The following is a 23,009-nucleotide window of genomic DNA, read 5'->3' as shown; positions in this document are numbered from 1 at the left end:
TATTAGCCTCCCCCAAGGTCGTGCGATTTGATATATCTGGATTACGTCCTGTAAAACTTCGTGGAGTTACTGGTTTATCCTGATATAACCAACGGAAGCCAATAATGTTCGCGATATACAACCAGCAGTCCTCGAATAACTGACATCCAAATTCGGTGATTTTTCTGAGTTGAAAACAACTGCGGTGACCATATACATTTTAATGCCATATAGATATCGATGTTTCGAATATAAGAAAAAAATGTTTGAAAGTTGTGTTATTAGTGAACCTGTAAATGAACGTACCTGGTCTACTGGGCTGTATTGTCGATCGGAGGTGCCGGGTTGAGGATACTTATTTTTGATTTGGCGAATTGCATCGTTAACAAATTCTTGTTTGATGATGACACCCTCATTATCATTTTCCGACCTTATATTGATCAGGCTGTCTTCCCACTCCTGAAAATAACAACATCACCATTATGATTAGCCAGAGTCAATACATTTCTGGATAAGACCTGCCACAGCTGTATCCTCTGCTTTCAGTGGCCACCAATATACGACTGCATTTGGGAAGTGAATGTATACTCACCGAAAGACATTTCAGCTAACTGCAGCACATTGCGTACTTTAATCTTCCTTTTTGTAAACATATTGCACATTGAGCTCTATAGGGTCGTTACTGCAAATTACATTATCTTGAGTAATTTGAGTTTGAATGTAAAATAATTAACTACAATTTAATTAATTGCAATAGACTGCTGAAAATTGTACCATGTTAGAATAACTTTGTGTACGTTATCCTACTGTAGTTCTTAAATATATATATATATATATATATTTTAAATTATATTGAGGATTTTTGCAATTGCGGCCATATAGTTTGGGAATTGCCGAACAAACTTGCAGATGCGGCATCATAGTTTTAATAGAAAAATAACAAAATGCATCTTTTTCATATAAAATTAATTTTATAAAAATCAGTGTTTTATATAAAAAAAAAATTATTAAAGAAATAAAAAAAATAGAAAACAGAAAAATAAAAGAGAACAATAAAAATAACTTTATCATCAGTAGGATTTGATATTTAATTTATTTAAAATTCGGACAATTTAAAAAAAAATGTGTGTACTTATGTACGCATGTTAGAAGTTATACTTCTTTGGCGTAACAAAACAAAAACAAAACAAGATTCTTCGACTAGCTCTTAATTATTTTTTTAATTAGACACGTAAGAAATCGGGCCGCCTATTGAAGCGCCGTTGGTTTATTTCTATAAATTATATAATTATTTATCGTCTTTTTTATTTTTAAAGTACCAACTATCACTCTGACGTTTAATAGTTATTTTAGGTAAGGAATTGCAAATGGCCGACAATAATAGATTTGCTGCCTAGGCAACGGAACAATTCTAAACTATAATATTACACTGTATAATCGTCTTTTTTGCAGTATCATACTGTGGCGTAAAGGTGGTGCGTTCGGCTGATAACCGAACAATCGGTGGTTTGAAACCAATCGAGTGCGTTTTTTTCGTGTGAAAAAAAATATGTGTTCATTTTTGGGTTATTTTGCAGTTACGACGCTATAGATCTCAGACTGCGATATGTATTTATTTACCTTATCATGTTAAACAGACATAATTTTCAAAACACTCATAAGAAAATAAAGCCAATAGAGAAAATCATTTTTGAAAAATGTCTCTTGGGTATGGCGCACTGTGTATTACGACAAAATTTAACTTTTGGCCTTTTTAATACCTGCTTATAAGCGCTCTCCAAAACTGAAAAAATTCATAAACACAAAAATGTCGATCCTTAGCCATGAGTGTACGATCAAGAAGAAGAACAAAACATAGTCTTTGCCGCATTAAGCCAGCTCTCACTCTGCCTGCAACGTGTCGAATACGTCACCGTTATTCACAAAACACACGGTGCCAAATGGATCTGCGCAGATTGGCAAAAATAGTTAATAAAATTATTAGCAATTTCATGTTACAACATCTTGGAGTGATCCGTGATCACTGGCGGTTTGTAATATTAATGTAATTAATACTTATTTTGATTTAAAATACGAAATCTAACTGCCGATAATAACTCAATTTAGAAAGCGATTCAGAGAATATTGTAAAAACTAATAGTTAAGAATTCGTCGCAATTAGATAAAATGCCTATAGTAGTGTTCAATGAGCGTGGGCGCGAATTCCGAGATGCAGGTACTATTCCTACTGGGTGTCAAAGAAGATTTTTTCTATTCTTATTCTATTGTTCAAACCATAAATATTGTGAATTATTCGTTGAATCAACAAATAGTTAATACATAGTTACGTATATAAGCACCTTTACATTATTAGTGACTTGCCTCATATAATTTCAAACTAATTCTGTATATCTTCCAATTAATTATAAGCGTGCGTCAAATATTAAACATGTTATGCGTCAATAATTCGCAACAATACGAAGCGGTGTACGCGTGTCTAGTAATCGAACAATTGTATCAAGATGGCCACGCGGCTTAAGCGTCGGCCTACAGCGTCGTGGGTCCCAGGTCTAAATTCTGGGTCTGGCAAGTACACATATTGTTTTTCAATTTTGTGTATGAGCAAGAGGCTGACATTGATTTTTCGTAAAAACAAAAGTATGTTAATACAAACCTCTACTCTGTAGAGGCCCATATGAACTTAATAGGAACGAACATGGTCGAAGAAGTTCATAAAATCAGGTAGGTACCTAGACCTGAAAAATTAATACTCACCAAAGACGGATTTGGGCGTTCCCCAGATTCGACGAAGCTATGACAGCTTACATTGACAGTCTCTCTGAGAAGAGGATCAACTTCACATATTATTTCCACGTCAGGTTTGATGTCAACCCATAAACAAAATAATAAGTATGCACTGTCATTAATATATTTACAAAATAAATAATGTAATTGATGAAATATCGTTGTAAAACATTGAATCATTAAGCCTATTTCAGACAAACATAAATACAGTGTCACCTTAAAGCAGACTTAGAATTCGACCACCTTAAACTTTTAGTTTGAAATTGTCAATGGATAGATTTTGACCACATGACATCCTTAGAAAATGGGAAACGGAGTAAGTCCATTCTACTATTCCCACGTTTGTTGTCCTGGTTTGTAGAGTATCCTTTGAAGAGAAATGAGCTAAAACTGATACTGAGGCTAAGAACAGGACTCACCAACGGTAAACGATTTGATTTCCTCATGGGAAAAAGCGATCCGCAGCTCTGCAATGAATGTGATATTTTGGAGGACATAGTACATATAGCAGTACAGTATCCAAAATACAACACACAGTACAGCTGCAGATTGCGGATATCTTTGAAAATGCAAGTGCCCTGGAGGTAGGTGGGACGGAAGAGATTGGCAGAATGATAAAGTTCTTTAACAGAATTGGAGTGAGGGTCTGTTTGGCGGATCCTCTTCTAGATGAGAAAGGCGATATGACAAATGACACATAATTAATGAACCCACATACAGTCCAAAATACCTGGAAATCACCTTAGACTGGACGCTGTCCTATAAGCAACACTGCATTAATATCAAAAATAAGACAGAGGCAAGGAACAGCATCCTGAGAAAACTAAGTAGCAGTACGTGGAGAGCTCAACCACATACACTCTGGGTCTCAGCCCTTGTACTATGCAACTTGGTGGCCGAGTACGCCCGTACGGTATGGCACCAGTCTGCGCACACGAGACATGTGGACACTGCGCTTAACGAAACCTGTCGGATCGTAACGAGGTGCTTGAAATCCACACCTGTCACCAAAGTTCGGGTGCTTACAGGAATCCCAACCCCACCCCGCCAATCTGACGCTAAACTGCAGCCCAAGTTAAAAGGGCAGCCTAAGAGAGGGACCCGCGACGCGTCATGCCATGTGTATCTGTGTATCATATGTGATACATATTACGAATACCAACTAATATATACCTAAAGTGATAATATAACTAACTAAAATATACTAAACGTTAATTTATTTAGATTTAGAATATTTTATAGCTACTATTACGAAATGCCACACTATACCACTTACCGTGATTAAATTAGTTATAAGACCTTAAGTAGATAAAATGCAGGCTAACGTTCATTTTTGAAAAAACACACGCCCGTTCCATTCAATCATGTATTTAGGTATTACAGGAGCGAAGGGTGAAGGTGGGCTATTAAGATTCGCCATAAATAGTGTACATTTAACTTTTTTGGTCATACGAATTTGTTTTTATTGAACAATTTATAGATACTATTGGTTACTTTTTTAAAATCAATTTAACCCTGCCTAAACCAAACCATAATAATTTTTGTATATTTTAGGTGATACTCGTACTACAAAATTGTGCACACCTTTTCATTGATACTTATTTGTTTTCGTTGGATTAAGAATAAATATCATTACGTACACATATTGTTGGTTGTTTTTTTTTAATTCATAAAGCCCTATCTAAACCAAACTATATAAAAAAAAAAATATTATTCTATCTATAAAATATTCAAAGTTATGTAACTATAAATAAATCGCATAATTTTAGATATTCTTAGATGGACGACTATTTTTTGACTATTAGCTATGGTTTTCGCAGGGTTTCATTGAATTTAATAACTTATTAACACCATCTTTAAATTGTAGTCTTTTTATTAAAAACAGAATAATATTACATACGATTTAACAATAAACAAAAATGCAAAATGTACGATAACCGAATGTTAAATTTTTTTTTTTTTTCATAAAATTGATCAGTATAAAATAATTGTTCATTGATGCATTTTATTTTGATGAAATTCATATTAAGCTAAAAAACATACATATTAATTACGAGTCAATGATAAATTCAATTTTACAAACAAATAATAGCATACATCTCGCATCAAAGCGGCCTTTGTATAGATTATTATTCGTCGTCGATCGTCGAGCGTTGAATGAATAAGCAATGGATAATAAAAACCTCGCTGCGGAAAATAATAATGAGTTCCAGCGGCATGAAATTGTGGCGGGCAAAGGAAAAGTGTGCGATTCTCGTATACACGAGGGTCTGTATGTCTAAACGCTCCCATTTAGTTATGTGTAAATGCGGAATCTTAGCCACGCAGGTGGCTTAAAAAAATTGCGATACCGGTGTCTTCCGTCTGAACGCTCCCATTTAGTTATGTATAAATGCGGAATCGAGCCACGCCATTGGCTCGACACCGGTATTCCGTCTGAAAGCCCGCTTACACACGTTAATAAAAAAAATCAATCGTCAAGAAAGATGCGCGAGCTGTCAACGTGTACTCGCAAACGAGCGAACTTCGGAATTCTAAACAAACCTAAATGTGTGTATGATATTTTGCGAATGCACATGCGCATGACTCGCCGCCTCCGCGCTATAGCCATATGCACCGATACACACTGTATGCAGATGAGAAATCAAGCTAGTCGATTTTTGCACTTTTTTTTAAATTGCTACCGTGTGTTGCTCTCTTTTTGAAAACGGGACATTTCGACGTCCCGAATCTGTGCTTGGGGACAAAGGGACAGGCTACCTAAAAAAGGGACAGTCGCGTTCAAAACGGGACGTATGGTCACTTTAGTCATGCATAAAGCATTAGGAGCGATATATTCAATTATATATTTACATTAAACATAAATTCTTTCTCTTCTTGATCTGTCATTTATGCACGAGTTGCGTCGTTTGCGCACGATTGGAAAATACCACTGGTAAAAATAATATTAAAAAGTGTAGGAAATACGCATAGCTATGTCGTCATTAAGTAGTTATATTTATTTTTATCAGTTTTTTGTATTTTTTTTATTAAGTACCTATTATAAATTAAAATTATTTTTATTAAATTGAATTATTATTAAAACATTCGCGTGCCATAGGTCATCACTGCTATAGAATAATGATTGGTAAGCAGTGGGAGGCGCAGGAGAGGTGAGGCCACTCGTTGTCGGAAAGTTTCTGATTGCTTGGGCTTGTACTTGAGTTGGCGTTGCACGGAGTGATCGATCGATTAAAAGCGACTGTGGTACTGGGTGATGTAAATTGGTACATAATCTTTGTTTTTACTTTGATTTTTGGAGTCCCGAACATACTTCAATTTAAATCAAGCACAATCTTAAAAAGCTTGACATAATCATAATTATTAATAGATACCTATATCATTTTATAAAACGATATTTCTATCAGAAACAAATTAATTATTGTAATGTCATTTAATACTTTTTATAAACCTACTCGATATATGTGAGAAAGTGAATGGTGTTGTACTTTATATAATTATTAAAATCCAGAATAAGGTTCTCGTTGACCTCATGTATTCCCATCCCTAATCTATTGTCTGCTGGTTTGCAGCTGTCTTGAAAATGGGATTGGTTTGATTTTGATAGATGAGGTGCCTATATTATAATTACTACAATAACATTAACACATCTTCCACAAACGTAATGTATAGCTCAATGCTACATAAGACATTTTTTGGAAATCGATGTTACCGCCGTTTTTTTGCATGAACAATTAGTTTGACTTTGATAACTGACGAATAACAGGAATGTTTGTAAATAAAGATATGCTCAGGCTTTGTATCGTTAGATGGCGCTAGCACTGTTCACAATATCATGTATGGATGCAATATCGCAAGTAATTTTAAAGCACGCACACGTATAAACTGTTAAAGTTCATTAAATTAGATCATTCAAAATATTCTGCGGAATGATAAAACCACAGGCTTACTTTGTCACCATGCCAGCATGTGGCGTGAGCATAATGTCATCGCAGCATTATTCTGCTACAAACAATGTTATGACAAAGGTACTTTCTGACAGAATAGGTCGATCGGTCATCATCAGTGACAGACATCACATTCAAATACTGTAGGTCAATGCACCTACTCACACTATACCAGATAAATAGGTTAGTGAAATAGTTATACAAAGCGTGTATAACCGAGACGAGGATAAAATGTACCTTTAGAAATTTAGTCACAAAGCTGTGATAGAATACATAGCCAATGGAAGAAAATATCGCATACTATACAATTACCTGCTGTACTGGTCCGTTATCCGAATGCGAACATCCAGGTGTTGGATCTTCATCATGGAATGGGTGTTTTGCGTCTGCAACGAACTCGCATTTAACGTCAACCAGCTGGAGTTCAATCTCGGGTTTAATTTCATTGAGACGCGTTGCTGGATACTGAAAGAAACGTTATGCATTTTTGTAATCATATAAAAAAAACAATTTTGAGCTCGCGTACCTATTTTATAACAATGCTTACTTATATAATTGAGGTAGGTAGCTGTCTAAATTTATGTCAAAAGGTTTTTGAAAGAATGTTTGACAACCTCGTATGTTCTTAAACAATTTGTAAAAAATATAAACTTATCGTAGGTATTCTGCTAAAATAATTATAAAAAATCGCAGGAAAGGACTTAATAAATAAAAACTAACCTCAAAATCACAACTGAAATCGTCTGTGTTCTCCTGCTTTATATATGTGCGCGTGTCAGGGCTGTTTTGATGGCTAGTTGTTACATCAAACTTGTCTTCAGTACCAGAATGGTCTCCATCACATTCTCGCTTGACTTCCATGTTTGCGTATCAACAATCGTATGCAATGTGCTAGAGACAACTTGACAACACTCTGTTCTGTTGTAGTATTATATATGTGTTGCCGAAATGCAGTTAATAATATTCCGTGTAGCTATTATCTGATAAACAAGAATGTATCTATTAAATTTTGTAGGTATTATGGTACATATGCTAATGTCAAGAACACCGACTAAACGTATAACTTTTATCGTAACTAAAACGTATGTCCTGTCGCTGGAGACTAGGAGAGAGTGGAGCCGTCACGAAACAGATATCGTCAGTGTTGACATTATAGGAGAAAAAAACCCAATTTGATTTATTTGTTATTTTATACCGAGATGCACTGTTCTCGTTATGATTGAGGAAATGCTGATGATCATATTCGTACCATTGTTTTGTTTAGACAACAAAACATACATATTATTAAAGTGTGTCTCCGTGTCAAGTATGTATTTTTATTTTAGGTAGTTCTCACGAAAATACTTTTCAGTATTGCGGCAACACTATTCTAACATTACCTTGAAAGGATCCTGTCTGTCACGTAACACGTTGCTTTTGGAATATATACCCTTAAGATGGATGTAAAGCAAGAATGTGATGGAGAACACTCCGATATAGAAGGCAAGCCTTTGTTTGACGCGCTGACTTGCCATCCAAACAACCCGGACCCTCGCTTTCATGCAACGCAAAAGAATGCGGACGTTTCAAGTTGCAATTTCGAGGTTAGTTTGTGGATAATGATATATTTTACAAACACTTTAGATTGGCGATGGCAGCGATACGTGTAATATATTAAAATATTGCTTTTTTACAGACGGTGAAGGAACTTGCGATGATATTAAACTTTGTTTCAAAAAATTACATGTTAATACAATTTGACAACCACGATACATGTGTGATATTATAGGTTAGGTTAGGTTATCGACTAATTCATGTTAAATATAATTATTATACATTGTTATATGGGTGTTACCTGAACTGAAACTGGTTTTACCGTGTTTACAAAATACAATAATTGCTTCTTTCAGTGCCTAATGGCTGACCTCTCCAATATAAAATCTGAGGCAGATTATCAACAAGCCGTCGTCAAGCGCGAGATTATTGAAGATGTTTCACATCCAATATATGATGATGAATACCCTCAACCGGGTTGTTCCTATTCAGATTACAGACCAATTGTAAGTAGATATTATAATGTGTGCTGTCTTATATAGAAGGTTGGAATTTGCAAATGCATCTTTGACCATTATTAATTCTCTCCACTTGTTTCATTTGTTGGTTTTAGCTCACACAAATAATATGATAATACAATATTATATGTGTAGGTTTATACATCTTTCGTTAAATCATGAGTATTTAATTATGATAATTTATACATCACAATCATTCGAATGTAAAACAATTTTAATGTGAATAGGTATCTTAAATTGCGATCCACTGTACGTTAAATTAATCACCTGCGAGTGCCTTTTAAGTCGTGCAAGGTAAGATATGTGTACAAATAATAACATTAATTCGTTCTATTGTTTATGGTACGCCGAATATGCGAAATTGACTATTACATGAAATCGGCAAAATTTTGGCTAATTTATGTTATAATCAAGCCTGTTGCCTTATTCATGAATTAGGTAAATTATCTGCCGACTACGTGAATTCGCCAGGGCATGGAATTCTTAAACTGTCAACATGATGGAAGAAAAAGTAAATTTAATACGGATGGTTATATTAGTTATAATTGGACATAATATAATATTATTATTATTAGGTTAGGTCAGGTCTTGTAATTCTGAATTCAACTGAATGTCCATTTTGAGGTTAGCTAAGAAGTGTCCACAAAATATCACAAACATACAATCGACCATTGCACGATTGATACCCAAGCACGAATCAAATCGCGAAAATACCTTTTAATAAAATTCTTCCGTTATCAAATTATAGTTCTAGATTTTTTTTTGCGCATAGTAAATGGATATGAACGTCATTGTAGTTATTGATTGGTATATTTTTATATTATAATCAATGACATTTGACATATTTGGTTAGTTTGATTAGTTGCAAAAAACACCACCGGAGCGCGACCATTTATTTTGACCATAGATAATATACGTAAATTTTGACCAATGTATGGGAATTTGTTACATTTAGTTTAGTTGCAAAAACACCACCGTAGCGCTACTATCTAATTTGTCCAATGCATTAACTAGGCAGAAAAATTACTGCCGAATTGACGCACTCTGCAGATATTTTGTCTAATTCATGAATAAGGCAATGGGCTTGCATATTTCACGATTTACGCAAATTTTTGCCCATTTCATGTAATAGTCAATTTCGCACATCCGGCGTAACATTTATAAAAAAATTGCTTCCAGCAAAGAGGAGGTTTATTGCACGCATCCCGACGCATAAGCTGCTCGGCCATCGTTACGTTATTTAGGTGATCGTTAGTTATTTTATCCAGAAATATCAGGAAAAAACATAGCACAGTTGCAGAGTGAACATTTTTTATTGACATCCGACAATTATGTTATGCAATCTTTGAATTTCCATTAGAAACTATACTAATTTTGTACAAAATAAATTGCACATATTGTACCAAGACTTGTACCACAATAATTGTATCATAATATTCTGTTTTATGTATATCCTTTTGGATGTTACATGTTGAGTTCCATATTTTGTTTTAGCTTTTTACGGATTATTCTGTAACAATATTGAATTCGTATGTAATACCTTGGCAGGGGTAGGGTAGGTACTATTATCATTTTTACTCTAATTTCTTTACTTAGGACCATACATCAGTGAAACGGCAAGTAATTTACAACTATAGGCGCGACTAAATTTTGGACTCGCCGGCATTCGGAAAGTGAACGTCGAGGTGTGAATACGTCAATTTGTTTCGTGATGGCGACGGGGGTATTAGTTCTTAAACGTGTAATGACTAAAAACGTTACTTATTTTCGTGAAAAAGAAAACATGTCAATGAATATATTATTATTGTTACTAATGGAACAATAAACATAACATTAAATGGACGCATCTTGGATTTATATGACAAAATATATTTTGTTCGGCATGCGTCATTTGCACCCGCGACCCGCAAACTACGCATCGCCAAGCCACGATCTTTGTAGACCATGCCTCAACTGAGGTATAGCCTTAAAATCGATTCATTGCTGGCCTACTAATTTCTAATTAATTATCACATTTAAATATCATGTTAATTATATCTAATGGCCAACTAATGCAAACGCGCCAGTCGCAGTGTCAGCTCTAAATAAGTTGATGTCAGATGATTCTGAAAATCATAAACGTTGAAAAAAAATAACTCAAACAGTAGAAAACATAATTTAGAATTTATTATTACTATAATTTTGGCTTTCTAGGTTTCTACCAAGGAATTTTTCACAAGGCATCACGATACAGATAGGAGGCAACAATCCTCGCCTGTTGGAATCGAAGATCAAGTGATCCAGTGTTCAGAAATGACGATAGACCAACAAAATATTAAAGAAGAAATCTTTATAGCAAATACTCCGAAGGAACTTCGACTTATTCTGACATGGGTAATATATTTCTCACGCATTTAATTTTCAGCATTTGCACAATTTTGGATGCGGAAGTGCCCTAAAATGTCACAAACTGATTCACGCGAACATGATTGCTGATCACTAACTTAGTAATCCTTAATTACATGAAATATAATATCCTCGCTATAATTTATATCTACAGGTAGCGTATTTAAGTTTTAAAATTAATGGACATAAGTATCTAGCGTGTACCTTCAGACAGTCGACAGTGCCCAACATTTCAAAATAATTTGTGGTATATGGCCACCGCGAAGTTCTTGAAGTGTATTCTGCACTTCCGGTTTTCCGGGTACTTTTTCGAGCTCTGCTGGCCGTATATTATAAATAGCACTAACAATGTTGGGTTTCAAGGCGTGAATTATGTATGGCTTATCAGCGTCACCTAGCCACTCAGGAAATATTCCGTATTTGTCAAATCGCACGACTTTGGAAGCAAATTGACAGATTCATATCATAAATAAACCTAATTCAATATTTCTGTGGTTGCGGTCGTATCCTGATACGTAGTTTCATCTTGTCCGGATCAATGCCATCCATATTTGCAATAGCAACAAAAAATATCATTGATCATGGGCCAGTGCCTTATGATCTCCATTGACCGTAACGCGAGCTCCCGCCTCTTTTTTAATAAATAAGGTTTTATGATTCCACCAGAACGTAAACTGCACAAGCAATTGCATTATTTTTACGTACTTAAAGAAATCTGTAGGGTCTCTTCCAGATTGGACCCCATATGCGCCAATTTTGTTTATTAACAAACCTGTTTAGCCCAAATAAGCGTCATCGCTTAAGTAATACATTATTTATATCTTTGAATCGCTGTTCGATCGTCACTCTATTCATGATCTGCCGGTCTTAATACTCATCATAAGTGTCAAAAAGTATGCGCAGTATTACAGTCGGTTTGACGTATAATCCTCTCCAAGTTCTGTCTAAGCAAGAAATAAAACTCTTTTTTTCCATTGAGGAATCTTGAAAACAGAAGGTAATGGTATTTCATGCGGATCGAGTTGAAATATCACGAAATCGGTGATTTAATGTAGTACATAATTATAATATTTTACCTGCCATAAAACACAAAATCTCGATTGTCTTTTTCATCTTTAACGAGTGTAGTTATGTGCAGTGGATATAAATTCATCTCTCAAGTAAGATATTCTTTGTCCACTTCTTCCTGCATGTAGCGTGTATTTTTAGTATGTATATGTGATTGGACTCCCCACCCTACTATACCTTAGATTATTCAATCAAAAGTTTATGAAAAACATGAAACAGCTATTAATTCATTAACGACCAATAATTAATGGGCGAAATCAGGATGTGCCGCAAGAGTGGGCAAGCCAAACGTTATTAATTTAATTTACAAATTAATTATAGTCATATTTAATAATAATATTCCAAATTCACGAAATATTGAAATCAACCGTAGAAGTTTTCACTGGATATAGTAATTTTGAGTTTCGTTGTCTAATAGTCGATCCCACACCCTACAATACTTTCTCCAATATAGAGTAGAATAATGTAGTAAGTGTTCTATTAAATAATGTTGAATTTGGAAGTATGATATTAAAATATTGTTTATACTATAAATTGATCGAAGTTGTTTGATGAGATTTAAATATTTTTGTGACCTTTGTTTCGTCTTTAAGCTAGGCAGGTGACAGTCACCCAGATTCGACTAGCTCAGCTATGTGATCTGGAGTCATCTTTGTGAGGATCTTGGAGTACATAGTGGAAACACTCGATGACGGTGCTTCACTACAGTTATTTTAACGAATAAAACTCACGTTCAGTATAACGATATTTATTGTTAATGGCTCTACTTTTATTCCATGGTCAAGGTCACATATAATTTATACATTGTATAATATAGTTCTTAAAAAAACTGTAAAGAAAATATATATTCTAATAATTATAGGAAATAATTCGTAGAATTTTATTGACTATTTAAGTCCAAATTTATTTATATATTATATTTATTTATTTAATTTTTATTAACTTATAAATATCTTAATATTATAGAGTCGCTTATTAGAAAGTTGAAGAACCGGACACGTAATTAGGATGTACTCGCGGCTTCTTATCAGGTTTGACCAGAAAAAGAAGAGATACGCTGCGAGGATTAAAGTTTTACCTCTCAAATAGTTACATCTTGAATAAGAGAAGTTAATAGTTTACATACATAATGATCCCTTAGCTCATCGACTGAATTTGTAAGGATTTACGTTTACACTTTATGGTTATATCATCCAGTTTTGAGCTATACAAACTATGATTTTTCATCTATACTTATGTTCGGACATACTTGTCTAAATGATAGATACAAAGTTATAAAGGCTTAAGATTATCGTAGTCTATTAGTTAATATTATTATGTTCGCCTTATATCTATGTTTATATAAATCTGTTTATTATGTCATCACAAATAATTAATCTGCAAGGAATGTTTGATTAATTCTGTTTTAGTATTACGGTATTATCTCGCTCACTCGTATAGAGTTTATCTATGGAAAATTGCCCACCTAGTGTGTGCTCTTTCCACTCACTGAACCTTATACTTCAAACAAAACGTGTGTGGAAAATTGGCCCGAGCGCTGGCTCTGTCTAACATACTGAGTTATATAGCAATTATAAGAAGGAGAGCTTGCACCATATTATTAAATTTACGTAAATTTGCATAATAATAAAATATGCTGCTTTTTACGCGATTCTATATAACAACTACATATTCTGATACGTCATTTTGATTATAATATAATGGCAATTATATAATTAATATTAATTTAATCGATTCTATACATTGAGTAATGGCATATTAAATTTGCTGTGTGATCCTTAGTTAACAATACAATTAAACATTTAAATACATAATATATTAATTCGTTATGCATACGAGTAATACCTATAAATTTATTTAATTAATCCTATATACTAAATCTATAATAATTAGGTACGTATAATTATATTCATGACCGCTTAGGTTCTTGGACACTTGGCATCCACAGCCCGTCCTGAGTAGTTGTTAAACCGGTCAGTATGAACTGCGGGACTTACTCCTTGATTCTTACTTTGGTTTTGTTATGGTTGGTTAAGGCTGAAAAATTCAATTATGTCGTCAAAATTTCACCTCCACGAACACTAACTGAAGGTCAGTGCTCTTGTGTTGGTGTCACAGGATTATGCACACTCTCCAACGACACTATTGCCATTTTACTCTCTCTCCGTTATTTAATAATGTGTGCAGACGCTGAAAGGCAAAGTGAAAAAAAAAACAAAATGGAATATTATAACACATAACAATTGATAATATTGAATTTTTTTCTAGGTTTCTACCAACGGATTTTTCACAAAGCATCACGATAGTGGCGACAGCCAATATTCCTCAGATGATGGAATCCAGGATAAAATGATGCAGTATTCAGAAGTCACGATAGATGAAAAAGACATTAAAAAAGAAATCTTAGAACGCGATACTCCGAAAGAACTTCGCCTTATTCTGAGAAGAGTCATCCATTTCTCACGTAATTTAATTTGCTGCATTTGTAGCGCAGTTTTTTGTAGCAGAAGTGCTCTAAAAACTCACAAAATTGCTCACATGGACGTGATTAATGATCAAAATCAAATCATATCACACACTGGTGACAAACCCTTTAAATGCAATGTATGTTTATATAAATCCTCGACATCTAGTAACCTTAAAACACATAAATTGACACATACAGGTGAAAAACCTTATAAATGCAATGAATGTCCATATAGATGCTTGCGACTTGGTGATCTTAAGATACATAAAATGACACATACTGGTGAAAAACCTTATAAATGCAATGTATGTTCATATATATCCTCGACATCTAGTAATCTTAAAACACATAAAATGACACATACTGGTGAAAAACCTTATAAATGCAATGAATGTCCATATAGATGCTTGCGACTTGGTGATCTTAAGAAACATAAAATGACACATACTGGTGAAAAACCTTATAAATGCAATGAATGTCCATATAGATGCTTGCGACTTGGTGATCTTAAGATACATAAAATGACACATACTGGTGAAAAACCTTATAAATGCAATGTATGTTCATATATATCCTCGACATCTAGTAATTTTAAAACACATAAAATGACACATACTGGTGAAAAACCTTATAAATGCAATGAATGTCCATATAGATGCTTGCGACTTGGTGATCTTAAGAAACATAAAATGACACATACTGGTGAAAAACCTTATAAATGCAATGAATGTCCATATAGATGCTTGCGACTTGGTGATCTTAAGATACATAAAATGACACATACTGGTGAAAAACCTTATAAATGCAATGTATGTTCATATATATCCTCGACATCTAGTTATTTTAAAACACATAAAATGACACATACTGGTGAAAAACCTTATAAATGCAATGAATGTCCATATAGATGTTTGCGACTTGGTGATCTTAAGAAACATAAAATGACACATACTGGTGAAAAACCTTATAAATGCAATGTATGTTCATATATATCCTCGACATCTAGTAATCTTAAAACACATAAAATGACACATACTGGTGAAAAACCTTATAAATGCAATGAATGTCCATATAGATGCTTGCGACTTGGTGATCTTAAGAAACATAAAATGACACATACTGGTGAAAAACCTTATAAATGCAATGAATGTCCATATAGATGCTTGCGACTTGGTGATTTTAAGATACATAAAATGACACATACTGGTGAAAAACCTTATAAATGCAATGTATGTTCATATATATCCTCGACATCTAGTAATCTTAAAACACATAAAATGACACATACTGGTGAAAAACCTTATAAATGCAATGAATGTCCATATAGATGCTTGCGACTTGGTGATCTTAAGAAACATAAAATGACACATACTGGTGAAAAACCTTATAAATGCAATTAATGTTTATACAGATGCTCGCAACTTGGTCATCTTAAAATACATAAAATGACACATACTGGTGGAAAACCTTATAAATGCAATGTATGTTCATATAGATGCTCGCGACTTAGTAGTCTCAAAACACATAAAATGACACATACTGGTGAAAAACCTTATAAATGCAATGAATGTCCATATAGATGCTTGCGACTTGGTGATCTTAAGATACATAAAATGACACATACTGGTGAAAAACCTTATAAATGCAATATATCTACGTTAATGTCGACGCTCGACAGCTAGTTGTCTTAAAAAACATACAAAGACATACTAGTGTTAACAGCCTTCTAATTATAACGTATGTTTGTATAGATACTCGCTAACTTACCCATTATTTTATATTTTTGTTATGACGTTTATGAAGACGTACCAATTATGCAGTCTGCCAAACATCATGTTGGTAGTTTTGGCCACTGGTATTTGTGTGACAAATTAGTATTTGTGGCATAGCATCTGAGCGTATTGACACTAGGGAGTCCTTTTGAAATGGATTGTTTTATATTGTATTTAAGATTAACACGGCACTAAAATAAGACAGTTATATTGTTTTAATACTTTATGATTTTTTTACAATACGATTTCTAATATGATATCGAAACTTTATGCGGAGTTGCTCGCATGATTGACTGTACTGTTGAAGGCCGGATTTGCAACTGAATTGTTGACTCGTTTCATTATTATTGTCTCTGGTCGATCAATGACCATAGACAACAACATGACATTTGTATGAGTTAAAATATAAAACCTCTACATAACCATTTTATCTGCTATACGTAACTGTAACAACATTAAAATAACAATAAATCCGATTATTAACAACCAGTTAGACGTCACTGAAGTCATGGCACGCAAGCAAAGATAATTACCACATTTAAATGGTATGCTAATTATATCGAATAGCCACTTCACCGTTACGCGTTTGGTGCGTCCAATGATTTCAACCTATGTAATTCCATTCTGGTTAGTTTTAAGTATGCTAGGTTCACACGTCATTATCTTTGAATATTTATATTTCTGTAAGGGTAGAATTGCCCTTACAGAATGACCTAAATATGTTCATCATAACTCTTCAGAATTTCAATCATACTTTTATATTTTAAAAATGTTTTATTTACTATCAAAAAAATACCAATCCCGAGATAGTCGAATTGTAATCGCGGGATCAAAATTTTAGCTCGGGATTCGATTCCCTAATTGACACATAGGAATGACGACATTTTTTTTTTACTTTATAACTTACATTTGTATTTATTTTGCAAGTGCATGAATCGTGGTTAAGTTGGTAAACTCAACAAAAATATAAATATCGTTCAGTTTCCATTCCATTCTTTTACATGCGCAACAGTGGCAGTATTTTATTATCTTTGTGATTATGTACTTACTTGAGTCCAGTAATAAATGGTTTTGCACAAATTACCATATATTTCAACTAAATAATAATGATGTGTAGTATTTATTATTGGATCCTGTAATCTATAAATATAGTGACGGATTGTCTTTCTATACACCCAGCATATTGGAAAATAATATTGTTATAGAAATATGTAGTGTAAAATTCTTGTAGCTAATTTAATTTATTTATACTATATCTCTAGAGATACAAGTAGGATTTTTATCAATTTTTTAGGTACCTGCGTAACTAGAGTGCACTTAGTAGTACCTAATCACCCAGAATTATTTTAAATGCCAACATTGAAAAGATCTGATGCTACATTCATAATAACTATAGGTAGTGTTACGTTCCTGGACTTTGGTCTTATACCATTATCCATCCTTGAGTAATTAATTAGCGTAAACTTGTTCCCTGACCTTGTAGTCAAAAGGCTTTAAACATAATATGATCGATTTCCTTTCTCAGATAAAAGTCGTATGCATTGCGTATCTAGCTGGTATCTGAGGCGTATAAGTAAACGGTAACACAGGGTGAAAGATGAGGGAAGTGCTTGTCTAGTAATATTATTGGATAATTTTATAATATGTCTAGCGATAAAATATGGAAATTTTGTCTACATAATATAAGCTAATTGATAAACATATAAATATAACGTAGATGAATACATGATAGTGGTAACGGAAAGGAGACGAAAGCTTAAGAAAATTAGTAGGTTATAAGAAATATATTATAATAATGTTTGATTTGGTATTATTTTGAATTGTAAATGAACATCATAATGTAATTGGCAATTTGTATTAAGATAAGAACCTAATATTCATTATTAATAAGATTTGTACTTAGACAATGTTGGAAATATTTGTAGATATAAGATTGTATGTATTCGGATAATAATTTTGATGCTAACCGTTAGCCAATTAGAAGCACAGTTACACGGAGTATTTTATCTCTGTTAAAGCCGCCGGTTCTCGCGAAAAGGGCGGTTAGAGCCTCAGACTGAGATGCACGTAATATGACCTCAACGGTTTGTTACGAAAGTTAGTGCAAAGTTACAGCCGACGCCGGTCGCTGGAAAGATTGTTTTAATTATCCGGATAAATTAAAGTCATCTTTAGGTGTTTAAGTGATAGCTCAAATAAACCTAATAATAATTATTATAAAATAAGAACAATTAGGATTGTAATCCTAAAGCCACAACTGTAAATTAAGAAACAATACTGATTGTATTTCAAAGCAATAAAAATTGTAACGAGTAATTCGGATTGTTAACATTAATTAGGTAGGTACTTAAAAAATAAGAAATATTAAGAATTTAGTTATAAAGGGAGTCTTTTTATAAAGTCAAATTTAATATTAATGTTAAGATGCAAGTGTAAAGGAATTTTTTGAAAAAAAACTGGTAAAACAATATACGAAGTAAAGCTAAACCTGGTGTTTTATTTAATTCTGGACCCGCGCTAAATTACAAAGTTGAAACAAACAATTTATTTGACACCCCAAGTGCACACCAACACCCTGAGCTAGCTTCGAACTTGAGGGAAGGTACATCAGTAGGTACGTTACGTTCTGATCTATTGAGTCAAAGCCGAGACGTTAAATAAGAAGAGCGTAAGGCTGCTGTGTGTAGCTGTACCGGGGACCATGAAGATATCCTGGGCTGATCACATTACTAATGTGAAGTTTTTAAAAGCAGCAAATAAGACAAAATAACTGATAGGTAAGTAAAACCATTAAGCACAGAAAAGCTGTATATTTTGACCATATTTACCTCGATGAGATGTAGGGATTTGACTCCTACTCTTTTTTTCTGTTGCTCAGTTTATTGAGGAATGCATAGAATCAATCTCGTTTGTGTATGACCTACAACCAAGTAATTGTGGGTAATAGTCGGTAGGTAAGCTCCCAATGGCATTTAGATAGGTAGGTACTAACACCAACAGAACTGTCTGCCTTCAGCAGACGGCTCTCCTAGAGTACGAAAAGACCGGATCATCGCCCTCCAGTATATTAGTCAGCTGGTCTTGAATAAGTAAGTAACCATCGTGCTAGCTACCATTCGAATACAATGAAAACATTCGTTAATAAATTATAATATTAATTGCATTAATAATGAAAATCATTCAACCTTAAAAGGTTAAAAAATGGCGCTTTCTTTTAACACTATTCCTTATGCTTAATTTAACATTAAATTTTTCGCGTTTATTTTTTTACGTCCTCTCGACTGGACAGCTTTTTTCTACTGACCTTCGACCTTTTATCCCCCTCTCCAGAACACTCTCGTGGACGATGCGATGCCATCGGCAACGCAATTCAAAAACATCCGACGTTCCTCGCCCAATAAGAATTATTGGTCGACAGATCGCGCCATGGTTTAACCTTTAAAGGTTGAATGATTTTTATTATTAATGCAATTGATATTATTATAATTAATGAATATTTTCCTTGTAATCGAATGGTAGCTATCAGGATGATAGCCTACTTATTCAAGATATTTTGTTAATTTAATGATAGCATTTATAATACCTATCAATAGATGGCAATGGGTACCAATCCTATATCACCTATTTTGACAGATTTTTTCATGGATATACCTAGTGGAGTTAAGGAGATAAGCAAGTTAAATTCATTTAGTAACACCATATTATAAGTAGGTACTGGTATAGATTTGTGGATGATAATATCTTTTATGATGATAACAGTTTTGGTAAAGATTTTGTTCCGTGACCTAATAGGTAGGTCGGTAATAAAGTTGTTTACCTACTTTATTGTGTTAATTTGTTATTTAAGCGAGATTTTACTGTACCTATTCGTTTCAGTGTTTATTTGCCTTTTGGTGAGTGCATATAGCGCCTGAAGTTACCTTAAGGTAAAACACGGGTCGCAAAAAACTACTCCAATGGAATAGTATATAATGTAAATCCATTAGAATTTCTACACTTTCCTACCTATATTAAATATTATAGATTAATTAATTATAATCGGGGATCTTAATCTAGAAAAAGTGATACAGAAACACTTGTCACTATTAAATTCTAGGATCTATGTTTCATATTATATAAGCTCGTACTATTCACTTTCTCAGGTGGTTTATTAATGTGTTATTAACACAGCTTAACACTAAGGGGTTCATAAGGACAACTCATTCTCTTTCTTGACTATTTGGACATCGATATTAATACACTAATTGGTTGTGATTAGCTCCGAGTAATTAAATTTTAGATGTTTCCAAGATCCAAGACGTGTGACCTGTTGCGCCTACGACAACTTAAGTGTGGACAGGGGAGTAAGGTCATGTTGACGCCCGTATTTGAACATACCGAACCGAAAAGAAACCATTTTTTTCCGTCTTTCGTTCCGACAATAATAACGGGTTTTCCGGTGTAGTGCCGGTTCGAAGACCTGCTTTTGATGCGCATTTGAATAATTTCCGACTGACTCAACATATTCAAATAGGTACGTAAATTTCTGAAGGGGGGCATGACACTAGTGGCTAAGGTGGTTATAAATTCTAGGCAATCTGACGGTAAATTTGTCTTTATTTCATAATTTTAAGACTGAGCTGAACAGGACAAGGTCATTCATAGTTCAGTCAGAAATTAACCTCAGCGTTGAAGGACGTGATTTTAATTCAATCCTTCAAAAACCTCTAAACATTGGGGATTTATTTTAAGAAACGCAATAATTATTAATTACAATTCTTGGTCGAATGAATTATCATTATTATTATTAGTATTATTATCTTCAAACATAAAATGTATGCGACGTAACCTGATGCCGGCCGAAGGAATACAGGGCTGTCAAAGAATATCAATCTAATGGAACGTTTTAAAGAGTTACAAATTTAAAGTTAAAAATTGCTAGTAAGCTATTTTATTATTATTCCATCTGTACAGTAGTACAGATGGAATTATTACATATTTCCAAGCGTCAAACGGCATACAACATTCATCTAAAATAAGTATGAAAAGACTAGCTGATTATGTTATGTTATTTTTGTATTGTTCTTATTTTTTTGCTTATCAAAATATTTCACGTATTATCTGATGATGTGTATTTTCAGTATATCATTAAAATCATTAAAATTGGTATTTAGTTGATATAACATAGAAAAATCTGTATATCATTAAAATGTTAATTTAGTTATAGTTTTTAATTAAACCTGTATAATTACATATTAGATTTAAACACTGTTGTACTGTGTGACTTTTATAATATCAAATAGCCTTACGCGAGATGGGCAAGATAAAAAATAAAACTGTAGGATGTCTGCAGAAGATTAAACAAAACCCAGCTCATTGGATAACCGAATGGTAAACAACTGTATATATTATATTTTTCCGCCAAATTGCACACAATTAAAAACAACTTATCACAAAAATAAGTAATAGGTCATCGACAGCCCTGGCGTGACTGTCGGTGCCTTTGTTATCTTCTCAGCGACGCTAGCTTTAAATAAAACAATAATCTGTGTGTGTCTCACGTTAATAATCATTTTTTTTATATAAATTATTTTTTGCATTGGCTTTACTTGCCAACAAAATACAATAATTATTATTGTACCTACATATTTTTGCAAAAGTAAAATTGCGTGACCTCTTTGTAAAAGTGTCAGACTAAATTAATTAAACTAATCGGGTAAGTAATAAAGTCATTAATTTCTTTTATTTTGTTAACTGTCAATTCATGGTTTAACTGCATTGTATTGTTGTTATTATTTAATAAAACGCAATTTTTTATAGTACTTATTCCACTTTTAATTAATATATTAGGACCGGTTTCGTCCGCTTCAGTGGGACATTTTCAACTGAATACATTTTTTTTGTCATTAATTGAGTTAGCATTTACTTGGTAGAACTCCATTTTAAAAGAAATTAAAATATGATTAATTATGTTTTCATTTCTTTTAATAAAAAGTCACTTTCTTTTTATAATAAACAGACATCACTATAGTCCACTTTTTTTTAAAATATGCATTAGAATTAAACAATATGTACCTATTTTTTTAATAATTATGAAATAGGTCTTACACAATATTCAAAATAAATACTATTTATTAATAATGTTTTTTGGATAGCACATGAAATAAAAATGTAGGTAGATATGTATTTCAACATCCTTCGTATGTTTAGCTCTCGGGCAATTTCAGGTTAAAACGTTATTAATATTATATTAAGTTTTTATCGTGGCTATCCATCATATTGGTTGCAATATTTCCCACCAAACAGCTGATTAACAAATTGAATTAAGTAACATTTACGTATATTAAAAGATATCATTTTTTGGTCACCCCATGATTTAAATTTAATTAAGAGATCATTATTTACTTTAGACCAAAGCATTGTCGGCGACCTTTGAATATTACCAGTAGAGCAACAATTCCGGACCACATGTAAAAAAATCATATTTTCAATTCTCAAGGGCAATTCTGTAGAGCGTCCCCTTAAGTGTAAATATATTTTTTATCTTATTTATAATGTTTTTGTATTGTTTTTATTG

General features: G+C 33.3%; 2 protein-coding genes and 1 long non-coding RNA gene across 3 annotated transcripts in view; 2 read left to right on the top strand and 1 right to left on the bottom strand.

Moving 5' to 3' along the window:
- LOC147077476 (uncharacterized) overlaps positions 1–23,009 on the top strand; it is a 195,976-nt gene that overhangs the window by 70,787 nt on the left and 102,180 nt on the right. The window lies entirely within an intron of this gene.
- LOC147077478 (uncharacterized) lies at positions 424–7,549 on the bottom strand. Its single transcript, XR_015069632.1, has 3 exons — positions 7,431–7,549; positions 7,023–7,175; positions 424–438 (listed from the first exon to the last, which is right to left on the bottom strand). It is a non-coding gene; the product is annotated as an uncharacterized LOC147077478 (long non-coding RNA).
- On the top strand, positions 8,604–20,758 carry LOC147077477 (uncharacterized). Its single transcript, XM_085941705.1, has 4 exons — positions 8,604–8,749; positions 10,955–11,134; positions 14,483–14,678; positions 20,733–20,758. Exons 1-4 carry the CDS (start codon positions 8,606–8,608, stop codon positions 20,756–20,758), a joined length of 546 nt encoding a protein of 181 aa, XP_085797831.1. The 5' UTR covers positions 8,604–8,605.

This window comes from Rhyacophila brunnea, unplaced genomic scaffold (genome assembly GCF_057557595.1).
Source record: "Rhyacophila brunnea isolate RB1 unplaced genomic scaffold, BYU_Rbru_1.0 scaffold_13, whole genome shotgun sequence".
Lineage (NCBI taxonomy): Eukaryota > Metazoa > Arthropoda > Insecta > Trichoptera > Rhyacophilidae > Rhyacophila > Rhyacophila brunnea.
Note: the sequence above shows the minus strand (reverse complement) of the source record. Positions and strands in the feature narration are given on the sequence as shown.

Excerpts from the sequence above, each read along its gene's own strand:
- LOC147077477 (XM_085941705.1), top strand. The coding sequence starts at position 8,606 with ATGGCTGACCTCTCCAATATAAAATCTGAGGCAGATTATCAACAAGCC. Across the intron at positions 11,135-14,482 it reads TTCGACTTATTCTGACATGG|GTTTCTACCAACGGATTTTT; the intron begins GTAATATATTTC and ends ATTTTTTTCTAG. Across the intron at positions 14,679-20,732 it reads AAGAGTCATCCATTTCTCAC|ATGTTTCCAAGATCCAAGAC; the intron begins GTAATTTAATTT and ends ATTAAATTTTAG.